Below are 19,640 nucleotides of genomic sequence, written 5' to 3' on the forward strand. Positions count from 1 at the left end.
CCCTGCCCACTTCTGACTATGCACATGGGCTCAAATAACACTGCATAGGAAGTGAGGAAATATAAATGTGTTTGTGGGTGAACAACTCTGGAGCTCCTCCAACTCTTTGAACAAAGGCAGAGGCTCTGCTCTCAGGCACAGAAAGAGCCATATGTATGCTCTCACACACTCACGAGCACAAATGCATGTCATGTTTTTTTTCTAGTCTGTGTGTTTGTGAGTACTGCCCCCATTGGGCGGGACAGTCGTGCTCTTCCTTATTTGGATAGTTGGTGCGTCGGGGGCTCGGGGTCACATGGGTGAACAGCAGAATCCTAGCGATAGGGACAAAAACTCAGAAGTACGCCCTGACGTCTGCGCACGAGAGTAAAGTAAACCAGGGCAGTAAGTCTCGATGATAAAGCAAACAACTGAGAGGAGAGCAAGAAAGGAGAGGAGTGACAGCTGTTGGACAGAGGAAGAGCGAGAGGTGCAGCAGAACCGAGAGGGAGGGAGAGGGAGGAGGGAGGAGGGAGGAGAGAGGAGAGAGGAGAAAGAGATAAGAGTGCGGCAAACAGGAGACATTGAGAAGAAGCACATGGTGTAAAAATGCCTACCAACTTCACTGTTGTCCCAGTGAAGGACAACACTAAAAAGGCAAAAAAGGGGAACGAGGAGGATGATGTGGATGACAACAACGTACTGAAAGAGGAAGAGGAGGACGCCACAGGTGAGATCAGATTAATTTTTTTAGCTCCGTCAGGTGGGTGATTAACGCAAATGAGATATGTAACGCTAATTCAAAGTTCACAACTTTGTAAGCTCAACTAATTCACAGATCTGACTTTACCAGCCGTGGCACCTTTTTAAAACTGGAAACACATCTTTACTTTTCTGTGACAGTAGATAGAGAAGTAGTCCCAGCAAGTTCCAGACTTTGCCGACAGTATCCAGTGCACGCTGATAATTTGGCTTTATTGCAAGGGTTACTGTTTCCTATGTTTATGGGCTGTGTGTGGGTGGATAATGTGTAGGGAAGACAGTGGATTTCAGGGAAGGCTTGTTCACTTTCCAGCAACTGCGTGAGATGACGGTTTCCCTCACACGCCACTGCTGCTCAAAGGAGTTGCACGTGAATTTTTGTTCCATGCCAGCGTTTCCCCTTTGGCCCGAATCTCTTTCCTAATTCCCTTTATTTACCCCATTCCATACCATAGGTTGCCTTTCTTTTGTATACCGTGTGTTTCTCAACAAACCATTTATTTTGATTACATTTTTTTTATTTCTTATTGTTTCAATATACTGCCAGGTCTCCAAGTGTTGTAGTTACAAACACAGGACCAGCACAGATGCTCTAATTGGGACACCCATGACTTTTGCATATCCTAACATCTCTCTGTGTTGATTACCATTGACATGCAACCTCTGACATCACTCACCCTCTGAAGACGTGTCTGTGAACTTTAGTGCGCAACAAACAACATGATAACCTTAGTCTATATTGACGACATTCCAATTCCAGGATTGTTCAGGTGCCGCCGGAAATTCCGCCGGATGTCCCTCTTTTTAGGCCGGATGTTCGTCACTTTCTGCTTTGTTTGTGTTGGAATTCTAATCTCTGGTTGATTTGTGAGGACTATGGTTAACCGCTCCTCAGATCTCTGCAGGGTAAATCCAGACAGCTAGCTAGACTATCTGTCCAATCTAAGTTTTATCTTTCAAACGTACACGTTCCACCAAAACAAGTTCCTTCCAGAGGCTATTTTTGCAGCGGCACCGTTGCTGAGTCCGGCGCTTAGCCGACTTATTGGGAATTTAGCTTATTCACTGTAACCCCCAGAGTAAGACAAGTCGATACATACCCTTCTCATCTCCGTGTGTGCTGTAAAGCTGTCTGACGGCTCCAGCATTAGCTTAGCCCAGCACAGATCCTGCAGGTAACTGGTTCCAACTAGCCTACTGCTCCCAATTGTGACAAAAGTGACTAAATAACGGCAACATGTTCCTGTTTACATGTTGTGATTTGGACATGTAAATAGGAACATGTTGCCGTTATTTTGTCACTTATTGGGAGCAGTAGGATTACTGGAACCATTCACCTGCCTGTTCTGTTATGGGCTGATGCTGCTGGAGCCGTCAGACAGCTTCACAGCACGCACGGAGATGAGAAGGGTATGTATCGACTTGTCTAACTCTGGGGGTTACGTGAATAAGCTAAATTCCCAATAAGTCGGCGTGTTCCTTTAATGGCCGACGAGGTGTCCATTGTCAGGTATTAATGGACGACGGCGAGGCGTGAACCGACGCGCAACGGTCGATTGCCTGCGCCGAAGTCCATTAATACCTGACAATGGACACCTCGAAGGGCATTAACCCGCTTATGCGTTCATAACGTTGCTCCGCTGCATGCTTGAAGTGACATGTCTTTAACGTTAGCACAGTAACGTTACCACGGTAACGTTAGCACGGCCGAGTAACGTAGAACGACAGGCAACAACAGTGGCTAAATTATGTCAGATGTTTTAGAAACAAAAAACTTGGGAACAACAGACAGCTCCTCTCTTGAGCACACGTTGTTCTGGTGTATCTCCGGTCTTTCTTCATCCTCTAGCTAACTTTCTTCTCTGTTCTTGAATGTGCAGTACCGACCGGAGCCTCTCCCAGCTTAACAGACTGTTATGCTACCTGGCTAGCTAGCTAGGCTACCAGCTATAATGTTACCCAGCATGCCGTTGGACGGTGTAGCTAAATTTGTAAATGTAAAATTATTAGTGTTAGAGAAACTGTTTAACTCTCAAATTGTTATATGCTATGGTGTTTTATCCTTTTAAAGAGAGTTAGTTGTGGGTTATTAATTGTTGTGTTATAAAGTTACTACCATGAATGAGAAGGGTACGCGGTTAACAGGGGTCCCGGTGCTGCGACAGAGAAAAAAAAAAAAAAAAAAACTGGATCTGTTAATTCTTCCGATCCCCGATCCAGCTATTTTTTCAATATCGGGGCTGATATCTGATCCTAATGTCGGATCGGTGCACCCCTAGCCCATATTATGAAAAAAATCCCCTTTTCTGGGATTTGGGGTGTTATTTTGTGCCTCTGGTGCTTCCACACGCATGCAACCTTGAAAAAAAACAAACATCCATGCTGTTTTGAGTGAGATACGGTTTCTGAATGTGTCCTGCCTTCAGTCTCCGGGTGAGCTGTTCAAAATCTGCACGGCTTTCTACGTCACTAGCTGAAACGAGGTGGCTAACCGTAGCATGCTAGCGCTAGCATGCTAGCTCGTTCTGAATGGCAAAACACTGCTACAACACACACTAGTTCACCATAATCTACAAAAGAACTACTTCCATGTCCCTGTTCTGCAGGGATTCAATGCAAAGTGTGAAGTGCGTCCTCGTTTAGAAGAAGTCTCCCGGCTAATCCTGCCTTGTACTGACTGAAGTTAGAGAAACAAACAGCTAGCTGATGTAGTCCTTACCTAGCTACTGAGCATGTGTGTGAGTGATGCCTCACTCTGTAGCTAAAACAGAGACATGAACACACAGGGTGAAAAGAGGAGCTGCAGCAATGTGCAGTACAATAAAATATGGTGTTTTTTGAAATTTAAACCATGTAAACCTACTCTGGTATAACCTCTAAATACAATTATGAACCTCAAAATGAGCATAATATGGTCACTTTAAAGAAATGCCAATGAACCGGAGCACGTTTTTCTCCCATCCCGGAATGCTGTGTGGACTAGCCAGACCCTCCTCGGCAGCGCTGTGGAGGAAGGTCTGGCAATGCAAGACTAGGACAATCTTAAAAAGTGCCATTGTCTCAAGCATGATACATATTCCCATGTGAACCCTGCTGGACAAGACAAAATACATCCATTAACTTTAATAGCACTTGTCGGTGTATTACTGTATATGTGAAGTTCAGCAAATCTGCCCCCATTCCCAATTTGAAAACCTTTCAAAACTTTGCCTGATATATTACCTGTTTTTAATAACAGTTGGTAGAAGGCCAGCTTTCTGGACTTGGTAACACTTGGCTTTAACTTTGCCCCACTAATCTGAATACTTTTTTCTTGACACGTAATTCATTCTACCTGGACATCAGTGTAACATTAGAGATTTGGTGTTGGAACAAAATTGTTTCCCTTCTCTTTGGCTTCTGCCAAGAGTACCAGCCTGATATTTACCTGTTTGAAGGCATAAAGCCAGGGCATCATTTTAAAGCCCTCTCTTTTTTCCCAGAATATTCAGCAGGGAGAGGTCATGGAGTGCATATTTAACAAACTCCTCTCTAACACTCCCATGTTTTGCCAGACTGTTGTTAGTGAAGTCTCTGCTTTTACAGCACTTACACACTAGAGCGAATCAGTTCCCAGTATTTAATTTCTGCCGTGGAGCTGCAATTACGGCTGCATGCTGGGTAAGATTTTACAGACTGTTGGAGAGAGAATGGCATTTTATTATGATGGTAATGCAGGATATCATACTGCGACGTGCTTTGTTCCCCCTATATTGCTAAAACAATGGATTGTACAAATGCTATTGTAGTGCAATGTGAACATAAATACAGTACAGTCTCAACATAAATACAGTACGAACATAGTACAGTGTGAGTGTAAGTAGCAGCAGTTCAAGAGAACGGTTCAGAATGGTTGAAGGGTTACCAGGGAGGGTCCCTGATAGGGTAAATGCTGCTCATGATCATGTTGTGTAGGGAGGGCTGGGTCAAATAGCAGTCACTGTTATTGATTATCCCGCTGGCTTGTTTCCTGTTGGCTGAGTGGGGGGAGGTGAGACCCCACCCCCGTGCTGTAATGTAATGTCCAGTTCTCCTCATTCACTCTGAATTCATTGTTTGTCTTACCCTCCCTTTCGGTTCTGTCTCTATTCCCGTTGCCTTTTGCCTTCTGAAAATGAGGTTTGTGTCCTAGCTAACTCCGCACCTCATGAACCCAGTATTTACAGGGTTTCCGCAGGGTCTTCAAAAGTCTAGAAAAGTCTAAAATTTAGTTCAGTTTGAATACATTTATTTACTTTGCAAGTCCTTTTGTGACTCTGCATTTCTTTGTACTTTAATGTCGTGATACAGGGTTTAAATTTAATTCATAAAGGTCTTAAAAGTGTCTCAAAAAGTGTTGCATTACACTTGGTAAAACCTGCAGAAACCCTCTATTTAGGAGATCCAGTTTTGACTTCTGAGACATTTGTTTAATATCCTGGTAAAGTGAAAGCATAGATCATATAATGTCAAACTTCAATCCCTTTTTGAGTGTTTTTGTGTCACCCTCTAATACCTTATCTCACACAGTTGGCCATTCTTCTAACAAGAAATGTCTACAACACAAGTTAATTAAAAAAATACGTTCTGTGTGTAGCTGTGGTGGAAGGAAAGTAACAAGTGTTCAAACAACAAAACGAGACTATATGCTAATGTGTATCCACATTAAAACACTTTGAAACACAATAGAAGAGCTTGGCTTGTGTTTTGCCAATGCAACACACATAAACAGTGTTATTGACTGCGCTTTTTAAAACATATAAAACCAGTTCATTGTTGTTGGTGAGGCCTAACAGTGCCTGTGCACTGTAGCTTTCACTGTGTGTAACTGAACTGAAAGTCTCTGCTTGACTGTGTACTGCTGAGTTGATGGTTCTATTATCCTGAGAATTCTTTGGCTTACAAAAATCCCTTCATCACCTTATTGTTACCCCTCTTCTCATTGGGCATTCCACCGGACTCAAGCTTATTGTTAATTTGAGGGTCTGAATCTATAAGTTCACACCGCCTTTTGCTGAAGTTGTTTCTTTTTGCTTTTATAAAGGTGTATCTTCAGTTTATCTTCAGTTATCTAAAGCTGACATATTAGGCAACTGTATTTGAAATTGTTTGGATTAATAAAATCCATAAGGGCTTCATGTGTCTTATTTTCTCTGCCGCATAGGGCAGACAGATTTTCGACAGAACACATTGTTGCATAGGTGCGTGATCAGAATCTCCATGGCAGTGGGACGGTGTGTGAGCAGGAGCGTACATAATCGTCAGAAATTCTGTGGGAGATGGCTGGCGCGGGATTAAAAAAACAGCCCTGTGTAGACCTCTAGTATTGACTCCCCAAGAGTGACTGTATGTTAGTGGTAGTAGTACGTAGGCTCTACGCAGAGCCTTTACTGTAGGAGTTATACTTGTGGGAAATACTTGGTGGGAAATGTGGAGCAGGAGAAGTTAACCCTGTCCTTGATTTCATGTTGTTTATGGAGTAGGAGAACCAGGAAATGAGCATGGGGGGAATGCGACGCTACCAAGCTTAGCAAAGCTGACCAATCGCAGCCAGGGTTTTTCCTGGCTCAAAATGGGCCTTTGGGGGTACAGCTATTAAGTGGGGGGTCTGAGGGTCCTTCCCCAAGAAATGTTGAGCGTCAAAAGAGTATTTTTCTGTATTCTGATACATTTTTAGGCACACATTTAAGTTGAAAACTTATTTATTTATGTCAAGGAAAACACAAACTTATGGTGGCCGGGAACAAATCAAAATATAAAAATAATTAATATAATGCAGTAAAGAAGCTTTCACATCCGACTACAATTGACCACAAAGTCCAGTTCGTTTGATTAATATGAACAGGCTTTTTTTCCCCAAGGAGCACATTTTGCTCCTAAGTTAAAAAAGTTGAGAGTGACTTTCATAAGGTGACTGCCATTACTGTTGTAGCGAATGTGTACCATAATACAATCGTGTTATCAATAGAAAATGTGATGAAATGTTATGTTTTCTGTTTTGAAATACATTCTATTTATCAATAAATTATTAGTGATGTTTTATATACAGTAGTAGTGTAAAGGACAGCCCCTACTGTTCGGCATGCATATGAACTGCTGATTAATTGCACAGTTCAACCTTCATGGTGTCAAATACAGTTTAACTGCCGCTGTTAATGTGAACAGGGCTCAGCAGAGAGACGGAGCAGGACGTTAATGTTAATGCCGATACAGGCTTGAACCTGTGGTTTTCATGCATGCTATCGTACGGCTCGCATTAGCCGTTAAAACTAACTGTACCTAAACACGTAATTGGACTACAATTTAACACGCCTACGAGATGTTTATAACCGGTTATGAAATGGTCTTAAATTAAATACTTTTAGATAGCAGGGCAGCCCGCCGTGCGGAGAGACAGCAGTCAGAGCTTCAGCGGAAGGCTGAGAGCGCCGCGCCCGTCCAGCATGGTCAATGGGAGAGTCCGGGACAGCCTGACTCTGCAAACGGAGGTCCCATTAGCGCTAGCTTCACAGCGGAACGTTCCGATCCAGTCAAATCAGCGCCAGCCGCAAGAGTACATAGTGGCTATGTCTGCTAAAAAAATTGACGTTTTGGCGCTCTGGATTTTCCTTTAGCCTGACAAAACTTTCTCTATGCAGGAAAACCCTGACAGTTGTTGTGGTCTGCGTCGCCGCGATGTGTAGTTACATTTCTGGGGAGGTGCACGTCAGGCTACAGTGTAGGCGGAGGGTCCATATCTACGTGTGCCTACATATGTAGCCTACCTACGGCGTAGATTTAACGCAGAACCATGATTCAAGCTTTAGTCTGTTCATTGTGTTACAAAGGGTATATATGCACACCGCTGCACAAAGCCACACCTTTTTAATAAATGACACATAGTATGTGGAGCTTATGGCTTCAGTAGCAGTATGTGTGTTTATAGTGGTTGGTTGTGACCCAGTAAATCCCTTGTTTACAAAGCTAAATGCAAAACTGCTTTAGTAAAATGCAACCTTATTGTAGTGTTTAAGCTGAAAATAAGCAGGTGATTGGAGAAAGTGCCTGCGGTGGTGCTGCCTCCGTCCGTTGGTCCGTCTGCCCATCTGTCCCAGACATGTGTTTCCTGTTTTTTTTCCCAGGCAGGTCTTGTTGTGTTCAAAGCTGCCATCTGTATGTGGCTGTTTGTATTTTCTGTTTCTCCTTCTCTCCCTATTATGTTGTTTAGTCTCTATGCTTTTGCATACTGCCCATATCACTAGCTGTATTATGTTTTCAGCAAGCTACCATGCAATCATAATGCAGTCTGATGTTGGGGTTTGAATTACATGTCTTAAACTAGTTTCTTTCAGTCTATGTGAGTAATACATGTTCAACTGTGTTGTGAGAACCTAGATAATTTGTTTGGGTGACTTATCCTTTTTCAGTCGAATAGTTTACCCAATAATATTTCACTCATTAGCATCAACTTTCTCATCCTTGTACCATTGTATCAAACCTCACATGTTGGATTATCCATAACTAATACTTTAATCTCTAACCTAATCATTTTCCCTGTGTATATTTTTCCTCCTAGACAGTTGTTGTCTCTTTTTGTATCAAAACTTGCATTGATTCCTTAAAATAATGTTCCTTTGCATTGCATTAGCCTGCCAATCTACCATCAGTGTGGTTGAAATTAAGCAACAAGTTGCCAAAGGGGAGCTTCTCAAAATCCCCAATTCCCCCGATTCAGGGAGGGCTCCTACAGTGTGGGAACATAATGACCTGTGTTCATGCCTCTACATTCTGTTTTGGGTTACGACTGGTGTAGTCTCGCATTACCAAAACAATTACAATTGAACAGAAATAGTCTGAGAAACTATTAAATTAAATAAAAAATAAAAATAAAAAATAATAGTCTGTGACAATTTAAAGAAGCTCTTGAATATTTATAAGATAGTCTGTGACACTTTAAAGAAGCTCTTGACTACTTTTAAAAAATGGTCTGTGACACTTTAAACAAGCTCTTGACTATTAAGAGATTTTTGTCTGCAGGGCTGTCCCAGGTTTTTACGAAGGTTTGCCGAAGAAATAACCTCGCCTTGTGGTGACGATCACATTGTACATTATACGATAAAACAGGATTGGATAAGAAAACAGAGAAAAAGAGCTCCGTGGGTCGCTGATGACTGGCTATCCAGGGATAAAAAAGCACCTGCCTCATACCTTTAACCTTAAAAAGGTATTTCAGAGAGAAGGGGGTCAGGACAGCGGAGCGCTCTTCACTGTTTTCCACTCCGATCAAAAATGAACAGGAAGAGATTTCAAGCAGTACGGGTAAGATAAAATTGATTCATTCATTGATATCTAAAACCCTGCTGCTTTAAGAAAAACTTCCACCACAATTTGGCGTCATGTACTGCACTGTAAATTTTATTCTTGTCTTTTAATGTTTTTAAATTGTTTTTAATTGTTTTCTAACTGCTCTTTAATGTTTTATGTAAAGCACTTTGAATTGCCTTGTTGCTGAAATGTGCTATACAAATAAAGCTGCCTTGCCTTGCCTGCAAGACCTTCCTCCACAGAGGGTCTGGCTAGTCCACACAGCGTTCTGGGATGGGAGAAAAACGTGCTCTGGTTTATTGTCATTTCTTTAAACCAATCACAATCGTCTTGGGCGGCGCTTAGCGGCAGACGGGGGCACGGTGCCTCTGCTAAATAGCCTCAGGAAGGAACTTGTTTTGGTGGAACATGTGTACGTTCAAAAGTAGTTTTAGTCGTGCAACAGAAAACTCAGATTGGACAGATAGTCTAGCTAGCTGTCTGGATTTACCCTGCAGAGATCTGAGGAGCAGTTAACCGTAGTCCTCATGAATCCACCGCAGGTTAGAACGCCAACACAAAGGAAGAGGAAGGGGACGGACATCTGGCCGAAATGAGGGAAATCCAGCGGAATTTCCGTCGGCACCGGGGCAATCCCGGAAGTGGAATGTTGTGGATATACTATACTCTATACTATACTATGACAGGTATGACTTTTTGAACTGTAAAGTTGGGAAAGAAGCTTTGAGATTAAGTTGAGGTTGATGATGACAGGTAAGGGTGATGATGGGTGAGGAATGGCTTATTAGCTATAATGTACTTGTCCATCATTCTGTATTTGTTATTGCAGTTCCCGGTTTGGTTTTAGGGGTGTGGGAGTCTTACCATGTCTTTTTTTTCTCTGTCAAGAGGGTGTACCTAACGTAACGTTGGTTTCAGTCAGGTCAGGTCAATATACCTTATGCAATTCAATTCACATATTCTGATTTATTTCCACTATATAGATATATTACATATTGTATAATCTCTCCAATACTCACAATTTTGCACCACTGTACGTACTGTATAGTTATTTATTCTGTATTACATAGCCATAGTCATAGCCTGTTCATAGCTTGCACATACCTGTAGTAATAGACACTCAAATAGACACATATATGTATATATCATTTCATACCTTGTACTCTGTATATACTGTAGCATATGTTATTTATTCACTGCTTGAAGCACTTCTGGTTAGACGCTAACTACATTTCGTTGCTATGTACTTGTGACATGTGCAATGAAAATAAAAAAAAAGTTGAATAAGAATATTGGTCAAGGCTGCCCCTTGTCTCTGTGGTGTAGTATGCTGATTGGTGTGTGTTGTATGTGAGTGACGAATGAATGCAGGGAAGAGAAAGAGAGAGAGAGAGAGAGAGAGAAAGAGAGAGAGAGAGAGAGAGAGAGAGAAGATACGTTAGGAATGTAGGGTGTGAGACAAGGACTGGGACATGACACAATGTGCCATGACATATAAGCCCACAGAATATTTGATTTAGCAAGGCCAGCCTTGAAACTTAGTGTGTGTGTTACATATTTAAAAAGAAATACAGCAGGTAACTATATAAAACTAAAATGTAAACTTCACTGGGAAGTAAAAAAAAAGGTTTGGCCTAAAGGTTACAGATGCGAGCTTGTGACCGGGAGGCCGACAGGATAAAATTTGGGTGGGGAAAGTGAAAGAACAGCACTTGTCCCTCCCTCATTAACACCACTGAGGTGCCTTTGAGCAAGGCACTTAACCCCAACCGCTCCAGTGGAGCTGCTCAGTGGGCAGCAGATCAGACTGTGGTTGGACTGGGCAGCTTCCAGGTGTGAATGTGTAACTGTGTGAATGTGATCAGGGTGGTCCTGCAAAAGAGAGGCTGCCTCTCAGTGAACCTTCCCTGAATAAATAACGGTTAAAAAAAACAAAACTGAGATTTGGCCAAACATGGGAGGTTCTCAAAGCTACAAAACCAGTATGAACATGTGGTTTGAGGTTTGGTTTTGAGGCTTGCAAAGATAAGGATAGGCAAAATATTCAGGTTGAGACTCATCACTTGGCCTCAGAGGTGTATAGTCCAGGTGCCAGAAAGTAGAAATCCTGTCCAGCAGCTGTCCCAACCATCACTAAACCAGCTCCTCTCCCAGGTAGATGAGCTCGTTAGTGAAAACACCTGTTCTAGATGTAGAGGCAGATCCAAAAACATGGCAGGATTTTTACTTTCCGGCACCTGGACTATACACCTCTGCTTGGCCTGTACCTAGGAAACAAAATCCTACATATGATGTACATGCATCAAATTGTGTCCAGATGTCAAAATTTGTATTGGAGAAAGCCATTATAAATCCATTATAAAGCCATTACCTCTTTCGGGCCTTCACCTGGATATATTCAAGGTAATGCTAAAAAGTAGTTCACAATCTTGAACCCTCCAGCTAAAAGAACATTTTAATTCCTGCTAATTGGATGGTTTAGAGCCAGGTTCGTTTTGAGGTTTCTGCCTTTAACGGTGTTTTCCTCGCCACCGTCGCACCAAGTGTTTGCTCATTGGGGAATGTTGGGTTTCTGTAAGATATAGTGTGCTCTATATGAAAAGTGTCCTGAAATAAGTTCAGATTTGAAACTATAAATAACATATATAACAATTGAATGACAGTTGCTTCCTGCTTCCTGTTCAGTGATCTCCTCCACACCAGTTCCTTGCTCTCAATATGGTGTCTCTGATAAGCCCTCAGCCAATTAGCACACACATATTTGTGGCTATGTCTTTTCTCTAGATATACTCTTTCACTACTGGCTGTAGTTTGTGTGAGGCCCTCAGGGCTAATATGGCTTTTGATCACATATTGGCTGTACAAACATGGTAAACTCCAGTTCCTTTTTCTTGACTAGGCTATGCTAACAAGTCAAACAATTCACATGTCTGTTACATTTAGACCTGGTGTCAGAAGCAAACCAATAAACATGATTAAAGGTTAACTACCGTTTTTTTTCAACCTGGACCATATTTCCCAATTTTTTTGTGTCTAAGTGACTGATGGGAACAACAATCCTTGACATTGGTCCAGTATTAAGAGAGATCGCTGCAGTCGGCAGCAGTGAAACAAGCTCCATTGTAGGTTAATAGGACAACTGTCCAGCTTGTATTTACCTTCACAAAAGTGCTTGTTTTGCCGCTGACAGACTCAGATTAGTATTCTAAATGTCTGACAACATTATGGAAAGGTTTTCTAAGGATGTCGACCTTTCTGTTAAAGAGTAATATCCTTTTTTTAAACAAAAACATCCACGAAATTGCATTCTCTAAACCCACCAGACGCTATGTAAATAAACAGTATTTCAACATTGTAAAACACACTTCATTCAAAGTCAAAAGAAACTAAATAAAACTATGAAAAGCCGTTCTGGGTCGTCTTTCCTCTTTTCCAACCATCACAACTCTAGTTTTGGTTGAAATAAAGACATAGTTTACTGATTTACATGTGAAAATATGTTGCCTCTATATACGCTAAAAGTACTGTTTTTTTAAATGGAGTCTGGTGGGTTTAGCACTAGCGACTTCAGAGCTGTTTCTGGTTAAACACAAAGGTCTTTAAGAGATTTTAAAGGTCTATCACTGTAGGGATCCTTTCCATAATGTTGTCAGAATATTAACACTTAGAATATTAATCTGAGTCTGTCAGCAGCAAAAACTTTTCGTGGACCAAACTGATTCTGAACATTTGCCCCGTAGGGTTACATTGCAGCCCGGTCTGTGGCTTCCGGTAACAGCGTTCACACTTTATACTGGACCAATTTCAAAGATTGTTCTTCCTTTCAGTCACTTACACACCAAAACATAGGAAAATAGGGTCCAGGATGAAAAAACAATAGTTACCCTTTAAAGTAGCTCTTTGGTTAAAGTCTGGTTAGAACTAAATGTCCCCACCCTTGAATGTGGTCACCAACAGCTATTAGCAGTCTTACTCTCCACAGCTAAGTGCTGGGTCAATGCTATTGATGTGCCTACATTTCCATTATCAAATATGAGGGGAAACTAGTTAAGGCATTACATTACAACACAACAATATATTTATTGTGGTGATTTTGGACAGTTGTTTAATGTGACGCTGAGTGTTCTTTGCTTTTATGGTGCAGTTTTAAATCAGTGCAGAGTAAATCTTCAGCAAATTACTAAGACATGATTGTTTTTGTACTAATGGTTTACCAGCTACAAAGCTGGCGAGGAGCCAAGACTTTTAGAAGAGCAGAGATACAGGTTAGATGTCTCCCCATGATTTGCGTCATAGTTAAGAGGCCAAAAAAGCCATGTTGGAGCCAAATGCAAACCTGTTCTCTGCTAAAGTGTTTGAACATGTCCTTAAATCTCTGCCAACTTTAGAGACTAGGCTATACTATAGCTGACAACATCCTCACATAGCTGAGCTTTGGTGTTGACGGCTTCGCACGGCGTTGCAGGCCTGACTGAGTTAGCTCCCTGACAAACAAAAAACATAATTTGGACATTGTACATTTACATTTATTTCAAAATAGATAGCATGGGAGCACTGAAATGGTGACATCCCCCTCTTCTAGAGGCCATCATATCCCTCTAAATTGACTTTGCTACGCTTGAAGGGGACACTGGGAGTAATTCTTGAAGGGTTAGAGAATGGCCTGGTGTGATTCAGGATGAAATCCTAAAATGTATTGTGAGAATAGTGACACCATCTGGAGAACGGTGGATTTTTCTGTGTACGTGTGTGTGCGTGCTTGCTTGCGCGTGCGTGTGTGTCTGTGTGTTTGCGTGTGATTTCTGTGTTCCATTTTATGTCCAGCAGTCAGATGATTTTGTTGTTATCACATGACTATGATTCATTTGCACTTTTGGCCAGAACAATTGGGAAGGACTCGGTAATACAACCAGATGCTGTTTCACTCACTTGTGATGACTTTGCAATTTAGAAGTACAGATGAATGTCAACTGTCTAGAATTACATTACTCTTGTGTGCCATCCAATATGTTTTCAGTTTCTGTTGCATTGATAATAATCTAAATGCCTTTAATGCTCTTGATTTGTAGTACCTTGAATTGTGGAAGTATAATTTCCATTGATGTCTTTAGTACATATCATTAACTAGCTATAGAAATGCAGAAACGCAGACAAAAACCCAAATGCTCTATATCAAGACAGAACAGGAAACACAAAGTCTCAGCTCAAAAACAGGACTATTGTGTTTGTAAGTATTTAGCAGTGACATTGGAGAGACATTTTTAAAAGCACCTTATCTGTGCCAGCAATCACTAGAAAACCTTGTCCTGCCTATCTCATGCAGTGTTTACACAAGGGAGTGAGGATTCAGGTGTAAGCGGCGCTAAGTAACATTGATCTTACAAGCCCTGGCAAACACTTATTCTCTCCCTCTTTCTCTCTTTTTTTCTTTCTGACATGCTCCCACACTGCCTCAGCCGCGTCCACATATGTTTCCTCTTCTTATATACCCACACAAGTTCAATAAGTTAAATTTAAAGTCGCTCCAGGATGAAAAGTTGACTTGAACATAGTCCTGATTCTGTAAAGTTTTGCTAATATATTTTTGCACATCCTGCACAAAAACTGTACAGCTTCCGATTTTAAAACAGCTATGGTATATTGGCTTAGGTTATAGTATCTGTAATAGTATTTGCTTTATTATTTATTTTAATATGTGTATTGTATGCACCAAACAGCAAAGCAAATTCCTTGTATGTGAAAAGATAATAATAAAGCCCATTCTGATTATCTTACTCAACAGTTGAGTGGGTAGAACAGATCAATTTTCAATGATTTCCCCAGTATGGATGTTTTAAAGTATGCAATAAACCCATAACCCTAGACACTAGTACACACTGACAGTAACCCTCGTCTCTCTGTCCCTTCACTCCTGCCCATACTGTGTATTGCATAACAGATAACAGACAGTGTTGTTTACCCGAAGGGTTTAAAGGCTTAGAACGTCATTAAGTGCAACACAGACACTTGTGCGCATGCGCGTACACACCCACACACACACACACACACTAACACACACAGTCAGAGACAGCAGCCTATCTGACATCAGACCAAGTGGAACTTGATACTGCTAAATCCTTCTTACTGTGTGATTTGATAGTCCCTCTTTAAGCCCTGCTTTCTACACATCTGTCAAATTAATGATGCAGGCTGCGGATGTTCAGACGAGTGGAAGCTGGGTGGACATTTTTTTAATTCAACTTGTCAGCAAATATTTTCTTTAGTAAATATCAATTTATTGAATTATTATGTATACAGTGTTCTCCTGAGTTCTACCTTTTGTCAAAACTGTTCCCAATCCCCAGTAGGGCTGGGTATCGTTCAAAAATATTTGATACCGATACCAATACTGGGACTCTGATACCGATACTTTTTTCAATACTAATTTTATAAATTACAAATTTAAGCCACACTTTTCTATTTTTCATCTCCCTAGTCCCCACCTAGGCTGCTCCAGGGCTATTTTTTGCCTGTCTCTGCTGAATGACCAACAGCTATTATGTCTCAGCCTGGTGAAGGACACTCACCTGACCATAGACTGTATATAAAAATGACGACGCGTCTCCAGTTTCTCCCACTGTACCAAAAGTGAGGTCAATCTTGCCTTCTTGTAATTTTGGAGCCAGAGCCTACACAGTATAGTGATCAGGCGGTGGAGCTGCGGTATCAATGTCCCGCCCATACACCCCCGCCTGACCAATCGTCAGTCAATCACAGCTGTCAATCATGACCTTTCTCTCTGTTTTATATAGCATCAAATAACAAATTGAAACCAAACCTATCACAAAAATTAACACTTGAACATACATCAGCATAATAAGAAACTACCAAAAAAAGAGTAAAAATCTTTGGTAAAAATTATTTGACGTGTAGCCTTAGTTTGGACCACGTCCCATCCACTAACATGGAGGGGATAGGGTTTTTACTTGAAAGTTGACTTGACTTAGTTATAACCTATACTGGAGCCAGCCACCAGGGGGCGATGGGGATATTTTGGCTTCACTTTTACAGTCTATGCATCAACCCCTGCACCTGACTGACGGTCGGCCAGAGGACGGCAGCAGAAACTCTCCGTGGCTTTAAAGCCGTGACTTCCTTAACCCTGGAGCCTCGGCATGGCTTCTGTGTTTTATAAAAAGTTCAGGATTAGCCTAATCTGGTTAAGTGATTACGCCCCCTTCACACGCTTTTAGACAGGAAGATCGATGGGTAGCCAAAACAAAGGTAGAGATCAGAGTGCTAGGTTCACCAAAGCTTTGGGGTAATAGCTGGGGCAGAGGCAAGGGGGTAAGCGAGCCTCCACAAAGCGTAGCTCCTATGGCGCCATTTTGATGCTATCAAGCCATCACCTCCCGTTAGCATCCCATTGACTCCCATTCATTTTGGCGCCACTTTGACAGCGAATAACTTTACATCTGAAGCGTTTAAAGACTCTATTTGTCCATTGTTTATTTCTAAAGAAACACAACAATGTATAAAAGGCTCCATTACCTTGTATCTCACGTTATGGCTCCATAGCAGACGCTTTTGTAAAAATAGGCTAACGATTGTGTCATAACCACACAACTTACTGTCTCATAGTAGACAAATTACCGTATAGTACAGGAGAAGCTTGCATGCAGTGTTGACTTACATTAGCTGTTTAAGTTTAATTACTAATGTTAACTAGCATGTTAGTGATCAGTAATTAGCCTGTGCCTATGTTATCTCCTTACATATACCTACGCTCTCCGTCTCTGTAAGATTGGGAATGATTGAGATTTCTCTTGGCACAGCTACCAGAAGACTTCACACTTTCAGACAGGTTGCTCACGTCACATCTACGTCTTCAAGCTCAGTTGGAGGCTGCTCAGTAACGCTCAGCGCTCACCGGAAAAGTGCTTCTAATATCCTTCACTGGTCTCCGTTGAAATCTGCGGCGTCGCTTTGTCCATTCATTCTACTGTCTGTGGGCAGAGGTTGATCAGCCATTGTCTAGCCTAGTTTGTGGGGCTGTGGCACATCCTTGGCTCCTTTTAGCTAACCTCTAGCTCTGTCTGTCTCACATACGTTCAAATTAGGGATACATGATACAGACCAAAGCAGAGCTGCAAAGATTAATCTATTAGTTGTCAACTATTAAATCAATCACCAACTATTTTGTTAATGGAGAAATCGGTTTGACTCATTTTTGTATGAAAAAAGTAGAAATTCATTTATATTTACTTTGAATATATTTGAGTTGTAGACAAAACAAGACTGATAGACAGTTTTCCCCATTTTCTGATATTTTATAGACCAAACAACTAATTGATTAATCGAGAAAATAATGGACAGATATATTGACGGTGAAAATAAGTGTTAGTTGCAGCCCTAGACCAAACGACGGACCAAAGGATTAATCTGAAAAATAGTCCACAGACTTATGGATAATGAAAACAATCCTTAGTTGCAACCCTACTTATGTTTATAGGGTTACCCAGTCTTAGCCTAGTTAAGTTTACTATAATTATAGTATAGCCTATATAATTATCGTCTGTTGACATTAAAACGGTTGTAAAGATGCCTGTGATTGCTGATCATGAAGATGATTGTGATGGCTCCATACCAGTATCCTATAAAATCCAGTATACAACAGGGGTATTCAATTAAAATATCCCCCCAGCAAAGGTCCGTACCTTGTAATGTCTAAATTCCATTCTAAAGCCTACTCCTACGTCTATTAAACAAAATCAACAATGTACAGTACAGGCCAAAAGTTTGGACACACCTTCTCATTCAATGCGTTTCCTTTTTATTTTCATGACTATTTACATTGTAGATTCTCACTGAAGGCATCAAAACTATGAATGAACACATATGGAATTATGTACTTAACAAAAAAGTGTGAAATAACTGAAAATATGTCTTATATTTTAGATTCCTCAAAGTAGCCACGCTTTGCTTTTTTATTAATAAGGGAAATAATTTCACTAATTAACCGTGACAAAGCACACCTGTGAAGTGAAAACCATTTCAGGTGACTACCTCATGAAGCTCATTGAGAGAACACCAAGGGTTTGCATTGTATCAAAAAAAGCAAAGGGTGGCTACTTTGAGGAATCTAAAATATAAGACATGTTTTCAGTTATTTCACACTTTTGTGTTAAGTACATAATTCCATATGTGTTCATTCATAGTTTTGATGCATTCAGTGAGAATCTACAATGTAAATAGTCATGAAAATAAAGAAACACATTGAATGAGAAGGTGTGTCAAAACTTTTGGCCTGTACTGTATATTTGTATATCATTTCAACAATATTCGTTGTCAATTTTCAAATGTGTGTCATACAGGCACATTGAACTCGTATGGGATTTGTATGGCAAACAAATAGCTATTTTCTTTTACGATCAATTTTTTATTTGTTTTATATTTTTTGAACAAACAACATACAGAATAAACAAATACAATGGAACAGGAACTAAAAACCCTCGCCCACCCTCTGCAGTCTCGAGGAAAACAAAACAAACCAAAATACAAGATAGCAAAACAGAACTCCGACCTCGTCTAGTCACTCTCCTCTAATTCTTGTGATGTTGAGGTCATTAGGACCGATACCTGTGCTGCTGCGTTTCTCCATAGGTCTATAGTCGATGACTTGGCTTTGTTAATCCTTGCTGTAGAGAGCTCAAGCATAACTATGTTCAGAAAATACGCCAACCACTGTTTTATACAAAGTGAGTGGGGGGGAGCCAGCTCTGAGCTATAATTTTCTTGGTTGCGGTTGAGCCGGCTACCCAAATCTTCCTCTGTCTCCCAAGCAGATGTAATCTAGAGTCGTCATTAAGTAACAAAACAATCGGGTCAGTAGGAATTCGACATCCTATCACATCAGATATTATTGATGTTGTTTTATTCCAGAACTCATGCACCTGTTCACACTCCCAGACCATGTGCAGGAAAGTTCCAGTTTGTTCAGGTTGACAGAACGTACAATAGGGAGTAGGAATGACTTTAGAGACGTATCTCTTCTGAGGAGTTTAGTATGCCCTATGGCATATGTTGAAGTGGATCTGCTGGTGATTTGGGTTCTTGTGGGAAATGTTGTCCCAAACTGTCTCCCAATTAATTACGTTAACCTCAGGCTTCAGCTACAAATAGCTATTTTGAACATAAATACAAGTATTCCAAGCACAATAAACGTAAGCCCTACATTTCAAGTAAAAGAAAGGAAGACAGAATTTTCCGAATAAATAAATAAATAAAAATTGCCTTTTTTAGAAAAAGTCCAAACAGAGCCCCTTTTCTCTTTATTTAATTACATTTTGTTTCTAATTCCTTTCCTAGAGAGAGAGAGAGAGAGAGAGAGAGAGACTCCTGTGACTGCCCTGCCAGTAGTACAGTATGTTGTCGTAGCCTCTAGCGGTATTGTCCTGTGCGCTCCCTGTGCTTTGCTGATCGATTGGCCATCTCCACACATGGCACCCTGGAGGTCAGTCAGGAGGTCTGATTGTAAATTACACCACTCACTGAGGCAGCAAAGGATTATTGATTCAAAAGATATACTGCACAGCTTT

The 19,640-nt window shown here is 41.0% G+C and overlaps 1 protein-coding gene across 5 annotated transcripts in view; it reads left to right on the forward strand.

Annotated features, from left to right (window-relative positions):
- Window positions 1-19,640, forward strand: part of slc12a7b (solute carrier family 12 member 7b) — a 99,968-nt gene that overhangs the window by 21,820 nt on the left and 58,508 nt on the right. Inside the window, exon 1 of one of the 5 annotated variants that reach the window (XM_039789658.1) lies at window positions 288-709. The exons of the other annotated variants lie outside the window; for them this stretch is intronic. Within the exon in view, the coding sequence (XP_039645592.1) occupies window positions 589-709 (121 nt within the window). The 5' untranslated portion in view covers window positions 288-588. Of the gene's footprint in view, window positions 1-287; window positions 710-19,640 lie in introns of those variants that run through there. 5 annotated transcript variants of the gene reach the window in all.

Source organism: Perca fluviatilis, chromosome 22, assembly GCF_010015445.1.
Source record: "Perca fluviatilis chromosome 22, GENO_Pfluv_1.0, whole genome shotgun sequence".
NCBI classification, from domain to species: domain Eukaryota; kingdom Metazoa; phylum Chordata; class Actinopteri; order Perciformes; family Percidae; genus Perca; species Perca fluviatilis.